At 43.4% G+C, this 11,597-nt stretch overlaps 1 protein-coding gene across 2 annotated transcripts in view; it reads left to right on the top strand.

Moving 5' to 3' along the window:
- The first annotated feature begins 536 nt into the window (after window positions 1–536).
- Window positions 537–11,597, top strand: part of LOC133166604 (zinc finger protein GLIS1) — a 43,200-nt gene continuing 32,139 nt past the window's right edge. For both annotated transcript variants that reach the window (XM_061296640.1, XM_061296639.1), the window contains exon 1: window positions 537–1,001. In XM_061296640.1, the coding sequence (XP_061152624.1) occupies window positions 749–1,001 (253 nt within the window). In that variant the 5' untranslated portion in view covers window positions 537–748. The remainder of the gene's footprint in view (window positions 1,002–11,597) is intronic.

The raw sequence follows: 11,597 nt of genomic DNA, 5'->3' as shown, positions 1-11,597 counted from the left end.
TCAAATTTCTGAGGTGAATAAATGTGTGAGTGAAATTTCAGTGTTGCAAATAAGATTAACTATATTGCAAATATAATAAAAAGGTAAGAAAATCACTTTTTTTTTTAAACTCCAGCCTGTGGGCTGCACTTGCCGCAACAGCCACTAGAGGGCGCCCCATCACAACGCATGAAAGCCACATCCAAAGTGAGCGATTATGACACTTTCCAGTCATTCAAGACTTCTCGTACTGTTAATAATCAACACACATAGAGCTAATTTATGGCCATTTAAAGACAACAACAACAACAAAAAACTTGTGTCCTGCTTAAAAATATCTCTTCTAATGATCAATACATATTCGTTTTAAACCTTAAAAAAACATGTCTATTAACCAGCTTCCCGAATATTTTCACAAGAGTCATAATAGTTATTAATTTAGCCTTTCCCCCCCCAAATTGCTTTAAACGCGCACGCATAAATCTTAAAATTCTGCAGCCCGGTCCACAAACATGATGTCGATCAGAAGCGAAAGGGGGGGGGGGGGGTTACACGCAACGAGGGAGAGAGAGAGAGAAAGAGAGAGAGGGCGAGAAGTGATGCTGATATCTTCACTCAGCATAGAGGATGCGATCGTTCACATCCTCGCAATTTATCGGCACGCGCGTAACCCAATGTGACAATGAGATGCCGATCAATGCATCCCACCTTGCCACAAAAACGACCCCCAAAGTAACTCTCAGGTAGCGCCTCTTTGGAAACCTTTCCGATGCAGAACTCCGCACCAGCGCACTCCGGGATGGTGAGCCACTGTCAGCCGACCTTCGCTAACTTCGCGGCCGCGCACGGCGTCGCTCGAGCGGACACGTGGGCGCGGCGCGCCGGCTTCGGTGGGGGGCACGTTTACCAGCACCACCAGCACCAGCAGGAGGACACCAAGCGAGTGGGCGACACCCCGGGTGTAAAAGCGCATGTGGCTGCCAAAGCTCCGCGATCCTGCTTCACGTTCCCTCCGATGCAAGGTAGGAAAATAGTACTTGCGTTCAAAAATTCTCGGGTAAAAGTAGAAATAAGTTCAAATGTACTAACTGAAATGAAATCTCGGCTCCCTCCTATATTCACAAATATGCATGTTAAGTCAATTAATATTGTCCCATACGGGTCAATGCCCCCCCCCCCCCAAAAAAAGACAAAATCAGTCATGTTGAATATTTATAACACAAGGTAGGTGCAGAAAATGTTAACTTTAAGCAGCCCATGATTTACTGTAAATTTACACTTTATCTCCTATAAAATATTGTAAATTTGACTAAAATAGCGAACATACTTTAAATGTGCTCTCGAAAGAATTTTACACTTGTGTTTCCTTGAATGGGACTTTCAAGAAAAAAAAAAGCTGTTTTTAGTCTAAGACCACATCATCCCGCTATTAATTTATTCTAAGTGCGTAAAAAAAATATAAAAGCGCTTTGCAGGATGTAGCGCAGGTTACATCAACAATAAACATAACCTCTTAAAAATTAAGCACTGTTATTGTTGTAAAGGCAGATGTAGTGACATAGGCTTGTCTAATGGATTACGTAGTTGTATCAAATAATCAAATAAGCCGCATCAAATAGTGCTATCCGAAATCAAAGTCAGCTTTATTGTCAGTCCCTTCATATGTCAAGTCACACAAAGAAACCGAAATTCCGTTTCCTCCACGGTGACGAGACACAGTACACGATAAACATACAATTAGACGACACAAAATAAAAACAAGGCACAAACAATAAATAATAATAAAATAGCGTTTGTATTTATTTTTATTTCAAAGCAACTTTGTGTAAATGGCCCTTTAGTGAGAAACTCCGAGACCCCCACCACACACACACACACACACACTGGCGTGCAACAGCAAAGAATATTTTGAGTTGAGAAAACAGTGAATAAAAATCATAATTCCGTGACCTTCACCGATGAAGGCCCCTCATAAGGTCTCCATAGGGGGGGGGGGGGGGCGCAAATTCCCCAATAATTGACACGTCATGATGCCAATAAAAAGCCATTTCCCGGTTGAGCCCCGCACATGTTGCACATACCAGAAATCACCAGTGACTACGGCCACCATTGGGTAAAGATGAAATTCTGGTTTGACAGACATGCCACCTATGGGCCGCCGTCCATTTTTTCGTAACGTGTGTAGTTTAAAAAGGCGGGGCCTCGCCTGGTGACATGGGCGTCAGGTTAGCAGCTAACCTTTTTCCGCCCCGCTCCGTTTCTCGTTTTCTCAAACGGCGGTATTTTTTGGGGGGTCAGGCTAGTCTTGTGGAAAGCCAGCATTCTGTGCACGCCGCTCCATCCCGAGAGAGCGGAGGTAATTACGCTGCCCTAAATCATGATTAGACAGAACAGACTTTTATATTAGCAGTCATCCTTGCAGCACGAAGGGGAGGATCAACGTATTTGATTGTTGTTTCTTCTTGCCAAACACAAACCATATGTCCTCTCGACGTGTCTCCCGTGTTTATTACAAGAGCTACGGCGTCCCCCGGGCGCTCCGATCCGAGTGTCCGGGGCCCGGAATGAATCGTCCCATTGTCCCGCTGCCGCTTTATAAGCGGAGCTCAATTGCGGATGACGACACACGTGCGTGTCCAGGTTGACTATTTTGGTTTACAAGCACGTAGAAGAAAAAATAAACCCGATTTATTTCCTTTTTTTTTATGAATCTGTTGATGGAATTTTCCAATATGTTTGTCCTTTTGTGTTTTTCTGTGAAATTACACAACATTGCTTTGCCCAATACTAAGCTATAAATATTAGCGGTTGCATTCCCCCCCCCCCCCCCCCGCAAAAGAATATCTGGTTTTGAGTGAAGCGTGTGTTCTCGCATCATTTGATACCTCGCTCGTATTTTGGTGGAAAATGTTCTGGATGGAGCGGTGATTGGCTCACCTTTCTCTATCGGATACATTCCGCTCCGTCTGTCTATTGACTCAACTTATGAGCGGATGACTAATGGATCTTTTTTGGATTGGATCACTGTTGGCTTTTCCCATCTTGTGCCAGTTTACACTTCCTGTTTCCCATACACCATTATGATTACATCTCCTAAAATCATTTAAAAAAAATCAGTAAAAACCTCAAATGAAATATTAATGGCCATTTTGCTGTCCTGGTGTGTGTGCCATGGCCACCTGGGGGCAGTACAACAAAGAAAGACAGAGACGCAGGAGCTTCTTAGTAAGCCGGCAGCATTATTTGTTCTTTGCAGAGGATAAATAATATATGCTTGTGAATATTGTTAGTCAGGTCACTCATATCTGAAGGAGTGTAACCAAAATAAAGTAGTGATTCTAAAAGTGTTTTGTGAGAAGGCTTCGCTTGGCCCAACCGCCAACCGCCACCTTCATATTCGAGTCAAGAATGAGCTCAGCAGACAAAATACTGCCTGGGAAGCGTGTTAAGAGTGCAAATGTTTGCAGCGTGTTGCGCTGATTCATAAAGGCTGAGGGTACGCTGATGATTCCTCAGCGGTATTCCCGTAAAAAAGCTCACGTCTGGCGAACCAGACGAGGAGGGAATGCCGGGTAATGGAAGGAGTCAGAGCAGATGGCCGGAGAGGAAACACCGCTGGATCGAAGCGCTTGAATCACCCCCAATCCACGATGTGAATCTGAAATCTGAGTCATTATTTCACATGAATAACACAAAATCAATTCAGAGATAGTCATCACGATTGGATTACTGGCTGATGTATGTTTAGAAAATGTTTTCAGTCTTATCTGACTAGTGGGGTTGCTGTGAACCAGAAGCTTTCTCGTTCTCGGCCAGTCAACCAGAAGGGGGGGGGTGTTGAATAAGTGTCGAAATACTTCTGGAGGAAAAGAAAAAAAGTCCTGGAGGCCTCAAGTCTAATCAAGGAAAAGCTGCACAGTTGGCCTGAATGTGTATTGTAAAAGATTTATTTTTAGTTCGCATTGTGCCTAAAAGAAGCGCTGACACAAGTTTGGTGCACTGATGAGGGGATCAGGCTGCCAGGGCCTGTGACTCACAATGACGCGTTCAAACCGGATGAGGACGTTTCTGACATTGGGACACGACGCACGGAGCTTGAAAACACTAACAAGACGTCCAAAATTCTACTACACCGCAGAAAGCGTCATATTGTCGTCATGGGAATAAAGCGCTGGTTGGTTTGGTCGCTGTTGTGCTCGTTTTCATATTCTGCTGGTGTTAGCAAGATTTGATTTTCTTGTACGGTTGTAAATTGGCACACTAAAAATAAAACCGACATGACTGATCATGGGAGTGACCACCAGGGGGCCACAACTGGCTTCAACAGTGACAGTTCAAATTGTAAAGTTTTATTATTATTATTATTTTTAGATAGAACTTAGTTATTGTTTCCTGAGTTATTGTTTCCTGCTCAAAAAACAAAACAAAAAGAAAACCCCTAACCCCCTGCCCCCCAAAAAACTGACCGCATGTCTATAGTGGCCACATGACTCACACATTTTTCAGACGGCTCGACGCGCGGCTGGCTTTTGGATTTCCATCTGGCCAGTGCCACTTGCTTTTCTTGGCTCCCAAGTCGCCATGTTTCATCAAGGAAGAATCCCGAATCCAGTTGAGACCGGGTACAAATACTTGCGTACTTCCTTTTCTGATGACTTTGTACTTTTATTCCCTACAATTTAAAATGCTTTCTACTCATTTGTCAAAATAAGCTTGTTAATTTGCTCAACCAACATGGATACCCGGACAAAAATGAGACAAGTTTATTTTTTCACTCTGTCATTGGACCAAAAGTTTGAACACTTTAGAATCCCACAACTCGAATTGCCGTAATTCTGTCTGACAGCTTTTTATAAACCCGCTCATGTTTTTCATTAATCCAACCGTCATTTCAAGCGAGTGGTCACAAACAAACGGGCAAACACGACGCGGGCCCAAGTCGTTTTATGTCTTCATTAGAGCACAAATCTCCAATTTTATCCTCATTCTTGTTCACGCTTACGCTCTGCCAAGAAGCTACCACGGGGCAGTGCCCGGGGGCGCACGCTGCCATTGGCTGGCGCCGCCCCGGAGGACCGTGAAAAACATTATATAGTCCAATACTGCAGTTTATACGGTTTATTCGAGGTTGTTAACGGAAAGCCAGTCTGCAAACGTGCACCGAGGTTGCATAAAGGCAACAGAGAATGACATTTGTAGCAATTGTGTGTGGAACCCTGAGGCTGAATTCATTGACTTCAAGTTCCAATGGTCTTAACTGGTTTCGGCTGCAAAGGGTGCACACGGGTTAAAATGAACCAAACTACAAGTATTGTCATAAATTGAAAAACTGGCAAATTCAACAAAACGAGTTGTCGTGCGGAACAACTATTCCCACACAATAAAAACAACATGGCATCGTGGGAAATTGCATCCTTTTATCAGCGCATTATCTCCTCGCTCATTGAAAAGCAGCCTTGCTTTTTAAAAATAACCTCCAGCGAGGCAGAGCTACCAGTGATCCCCCTTACTTTATTAATGTCCACAGTTTGGGCTTGGACCGTTTCCCGGCTCCTACTCACATCGACGTACAAGTATCAAGAGTTAACCTTGAGAAGGTACCTCCAAATCTTCCACTTTCTCGCAATGATGATCAGATTAGCGTCACAGACTGGGGAGGGGGGGTCCTCTGTTATTGCCATTTTTTTTTTTTGGCAGTAGATAAAAACATTTGCCTGTCTACATGTGCTGCTCCACCATTTGTTCCCAAATGTTCACTGTTGGTTGTGTTGAAATACAGCTGGGATCTTTTAGCCTATCGATTGTACGTTAGCATTAAGCTAACCGGACCGAGGCAAAGTTATATGGTCGTTTTAAATACCGACGATATAATTCTCTTTGGTTCGTTTAACACACAACTTTAACTGGTAGTGGCAGCTTGAGAAAAAAAAAAGTAAGTCAGCAGTACTAAAAATATCCATGTCATCCAGTGTTCCGTATTCCCAACGCTGTATATTAGGCCGCTAGCTGCGCGCCAATTGGAAAGCTGAAGGAATCAAAGATGACGCTGACTTTGAGCTCTCTGCTTTCTTTCACCTGCTGGAAGTGGAGAAACACAAACGGCGGCTGCGTTTGTTGCTCCAGTGTTTCCACTGGCAACACCAGAGACATCTGCTATCCTCTGCTTGCGGACGCCCGCTGTATACGAGCCACTTCAAATCGCATTGAAAAAGAAACACTGCCTTTTGGCAGGGTTTCCCTGTCCTCGCAAATGAGGAAATCAGTCCTCTGTAAGCATTTTTTCCCCCCTCTTTGCACTATTTTTTGACTTGCAGCCGCCAAGAAGGAAAGTGGCACCCCTCATTCTTGTTTTAAACCTACTTTGAGTGTGCTGAGCAAAACAAAGTGTGCGTTATATTTAAGAGACGGTTTCATGTAAGCCTGACATAATGTTCAGGTCAAATTTGGCCTGTTTTGACATCTGATAGTAAAAATATGTTCTAAATGTTCTCCATTCACTATCAAATTTGATTACTTTTACAGAAGTCAGCCAAAATAAACAAAAATGAAATCATTAAAATGTCGCTTTTGTTGAAGGCAAATTTGACCCGTGTCAACTAAAATTCATTTTAGATTTACCAGTGTGGTAAATGAATGGTGTAGCACCTTTTTCAAGGATTAAAAAAAGGTAGTAAAAAAAGTGAAAGACAACTGAATGTTGATTATTTCATCAGCCACTCAAGGGAGCCCGTACGCCAATAGTATCTATGTACTTAAATATGGATACTTTCTTATTCTTTAAACTTTGAGAATGACTCATATAGACGATATTTTTGGCCCGCATCAGAATTAACATACTACTGAGTAAAAAAAGGGAACATATAAGGGTTACACGGAGCCACAATTTTACTATGCATGCTTTACATTTCCCTCAAGGCCCACAAGTCGGCTTCCAAATGCGCCGCCTAACGCAAACATGATGTCGGACACCAAAGATCTCAGATGGGAGCTGATCTACAAAGTATGTGCGCATAAAACGTGCGTCACTAAAAAGATTGTTAATGAACTGTCACCATTGATGCAAAAGACAATAGGGGCCAAAGTTCAAGAGCGACGCCCCCCCGGTTTTATTCGTTGGCGCGGCGATAACTTTTCGTTGCGACACTTGTCGGTCACATGATTATTTGTCTTTCCCAAACAGGACACACAGTCCTTTTTGTCAACTCTGTTAAATCTCCAACAACTTCTTTCATTTTGAATTAATGGAGCAAAATTGTTGGCCCGTCACGTACAAACAACATTGTGTTCACAAACAATCAATTTTGTCATGGCAGGAAGTGTGTTGCCGACTGTTGTCAATTTACTAGAAGCCTTCAAGATGCCTTTCTTCTGTCATTTCTTTTCACTCTTTGCCGGACGTTGTCGATTAACTCTGATTCAATCAAAAAACCCCGATCGGGCACTTTCATCTGGTTTGGAGTCTGATCTAATTGCTTTGAAGGTTCAAATAAATTAGGACGTGTCAAAGCCGTGACAAGCAGGTGCTGAGCACTTGGCCCAGCGTGTGAGTGCTTGGGCCAAGCAGAGGAGAAAAAAAAAAGCTTCTCAGAATTTATCTGCGCTCAGCTCCCATGACAAATGATTTTATTGTTCCCTCACAGTTGGTTTTCATTAGCTTTCGAGGCCGGGACCATGTGGACCATTGTTGTTCCTTTATTTAGCGTAGATACAGGAGACCACATAAAACAGAACGTTCCTTGCGCACAACAAAGCAAAACTTGGCCCAGTTGACTTTATCGCCGAGATGGATGAGACCAGAAGAGTCTCGTCGTTTTTGTCATTGCTCGACCAAGCAGAATCTTGACCAAGTGAACTCGAAAAGCTTTTTTTAATCTGATTACGCGGCCGTGTGTCACGTACCCGGACTAGCGGGCGTCGTGTTGCGAGACGAGCGGCAGATGAGAGCGATAGGGCCGAAGCCGCCCGCCGGCCCTGGCCTGCACTTTACCTGACCTGCGTCGGCTACATCGGGGCTAGCGTAGCGGGCTAATCTTTTGCAAATGCTGCGGGTCTCCATGACGGGGCCCTCGCAGAGATGGCTTAGTCAAAACAGAGGTGTAATTTAAAGGCTGATTAACTAACAACTACCTGCTGCTTGTTGTCGGGCGTTAAACACGCAGCACGACATCGACTTTGACAGCGCGTTTTGTCGTTCCGCTCGGGGACACGCAGACAGACTGTGTTAGAGGCTTTTTGCCATTTGTCGGTAAGATGATACGTGAAGCGCGAAGGACTGGTACACACATGAGGAGTCTTCAAATCGCAAAAGATTTTCGTTTTTTTAATCTGTGGCAGAGCCCACACAAAGACAAACATTCTAGCATTTATGGTCATATACGTATATATGTGGTCCAGGTTTAGAACGGTTTTGAATTTTCTTTTTTCTTTTTAAATTTATTTATTTCTAGTTCGCTTTTAGAGCGGGTCTGAATGTTCTCCAATTTCTGTAAGCATCCATGAAAGCAGATTGATTATCTTTGTATTAAAACTAAATTTAAAAAATGCTTTTACTTTGGAAAACAAGGATCAAGATTTTTGGCTATTGTCTGACATGTTACAGATCATACCAGTAATGAAATATAATTTATGTAATATTTTTTTCGAAGGCACAGAAATAACTATTAAACCAACAAATTATTTGATAGATTATCCGTTAATGATCAAGCGTCGATGTGGCTGTCGTCGTACCTATTGTTGTCTCAGACGCATTTGTGTGTTCAAATTTGTCAGAAAATGAAATGCCCAAGTACAAATGCCAGAAAAAATATCGACTTACGTAAAGCAACAAAGTACTTCTACTGGTTCATTTCCAAACACTGGTAATAATCAATTTAAAAAATAAAATAAAAGTAAGAATAGCCCCCCCACCCCCCTCCCAATCGTACAAACATGCCTGAATTTGATCAGCACTGTCACACTGCGAGCCACATTTTCTGGACCTTTGTATAAACACCAGCAAGTCCTGGCTGCGTACTCCACGTGAAGCTCAAAGCCCAAAAAGTTTGGACAAGATCACTTGGCACACCTGAGCCGCTGAATAAAACATCAGCGCTTGTCATCTTTGAGAAATGTCGAAAAAGGGCCCGAGTGTTTAGCATCGCACAGATGTGGAGCCAAGTGCGCGTTTTCAACACGGCTCAAATGCTCTCCGCAGCGACTCCAAAAAAGATGAATAATGTTCGCTTGGAGTGACCTTAATCCGCATACGTGCTGCTTCCTTTATCTCGCTGCGTGTAACTGATTTCCTGCTGCCAGTATTTGTGCTTTTATTATTATCATCCGCAAAGGTTAGACAACGATCTGAGACACTGAGAACAATAAATATTCAGCACTTTTTGTCATTATTGTTCTGAGGAAAGTGCATCCAAATCGCTCCCATAAAAATAGGAGGATGCATGTCAAGCGTTTTTATTTTTACATAATTTATAGTTACAGGGTTCCCTCTGTGAATTTCCACAAAGTAGAGGTTGACGCCTCTGTTAAGGGACTTGGTAGGACAAATAGTATAAATTAATTTTTTTTTTTTAAAAAAGCTTCTGCCTCATTTTGGGTTAGTTTAATGAGATGAACACTTAGTCCTACTACGCTACTGCATTTGTATTGTTGCTCATTAATGTGCTCATTGGAGAGCCCGGTAAAAAAAAATTTGGAGGTGTAAAAACATTTTCAAACCACACACCAAGGTATGGCGGGCCGTCGTTTGGACACCCCTCGTTCAAAGCAGTTCTGCGTTTTCGTTCCAGCAATCAAAAGCGAATCGTCCGCTTTCTGCAAGGACGCACATCCGTTCAAAGCCATTGCGAGGTTTATGAGCTATTTCATGTTCTTCCAACCGCAATCCAGCTCGAGCCAACAGGCCTTGATAGAGCAACGTCCTTGGTAGCTCTTCGCCGTACATCTAAATGCACAGTTGAGCCCACGAGCCAGTTTTGTGGTGTCAGAGCTGCCGTTGGACAAGAAATGAGTGCCGCCGTTGGCCACTGTAAAAATGCCAATCGTCTAGAAGCCCCGGCCGGCCGGCATGAGCGTATACGCGCGCGGGCTGCCAAGGTACACTTATTTAACAGCACACTGAGAACCGGCGTGTTTATTTTAGGGATGATGTCAAATGGCCGCAATCCATATTTCACATCAAATTGCTTTTAAGAAGGCTTTTTCTACACGCGAGGAAACAAACATTAGCATTTCAAAGCTCTCCCGCCAAAAAATAAATAAAAATAAATGAGGAGCAAACCCTTTTATGGTTTTGGAAGGCCATGTTGGAAAGGAGGTCAGGGTTAACATGAATATTTTGTTTATGGTGCCTCACAAATGAATGGCAGGTTATGTGAAAGGAACGACACTTCGTTTAGCCCCAACGTTCGCCGGCTAGCCAAAGCCAAACAACACATGAAAAAAGGCCAAGAGAGCAAGAATGATTTCTTCATTTTCTGCTTGTTATCGTCTGATTAGCCTTGTTCTCAGCACGCGTGAGTGCCAGAATTCTATCAACGCAACATCAACCACTTTGACTCTGTTTGGCATCTTAGCACAGCGGCGCTTCAGCCAAGCGCTTCCCAGCGTCCATTGAGGAGAAGTTATTTATTTCTGGCTTAATTTGGGAGCGCAAGGCATGTCTAAGTGGAGTTTGGTAGTGTCGCAGATAAGCACGGATCAAAACGGGCTTTTGCGGCGTTGTGGGCGTGAACACAACCGACTAGCTTCCAAGCTAACGCGAGCAGCTTTGGCTTTCAAATTCTTTCAAGTTCTATCTCTATATGAGGCACCGGTTTGCCCTTTTGCACTCGCCATGGTTCTTTTCCTTTGACGGGATTTTGCGCGGTTACTCCGTCAAACCATTTCAAGCGTCCAGCGCTTTCACCGCGGTTCGCAGTATGCAGCAGGCGGCCTCTTGAAATATTTGCGCCGCAAAGACAAAACCCGTGTCCCGTAAAACCCCGGGCCGCCTCGCACAGCCGGGGACGAGATCATAACAAAGAGAATCTTATTACAAGCATAAAATGAGAGACGGCAAAACACAGAAGGGCCCGCATATCTAAAATGCTTACACTGTGAGAATATATTTGGCCATAAAGCGCTTTGATGGTGGCCCTGTCTGTGTCAATAGCTGTATATCGAGCGCCTACCGCAAAAGATTGAATGTGTTTCCATAGGTGTCACTTGGTAGCATTTGGGGATTTTTAACGGGGCCCCGCTGTGCTTTAGTCATTGGAACGGCGGGAGCTCGCGAGTCCTGCCATCCTCGCTCAACCAAATAGTGTGGCCAAAAACGGGCTCATCTGAAGGTTAAAAAGGGATGGAGGAGAGGGTTTATCGGAATTCCCCCAATAGTTGCAGAGGTGAAAAAAATAGTAATGATTGATTCATTAAAATGAATTACTAAATTGCAAGTGTTCATAAAACTGCCCTAAAAGTATCAACCGTAATCCAGACAAATAGGTGGAGACAAACATACTGTAAATTTTTTTTTAAAAAAATCAAAAAATCAAAACACAAACACACAGATTTCCCAGGTTAAACTAAGACACCTATAAGAACCCCAAAAGTTGCAAAGGTCAAAATAAGACTACCGTAAAATC

The sequence above is a fragment of the Syngnathus typhle genome, linkage group LG14 (assembly GCF_033458585.1).
Source record: "Syngnathus typhle isolate RoL2023-S1 ecotype Sweden linkage group LG14, RoL_Styp_1.0, whole genome shotgun sequence".
NCBI classification, from domain to species: domain Eukaryota; kingdom Metazoa; phylum Chordata; class Actinopteri; order Syngnathiformes; family Syngnathidae; genus Syngnathus; species Syngnathus typhle.
This window is presented reverse-complemented; position numbering and strand designations above follow the sequence as displayed.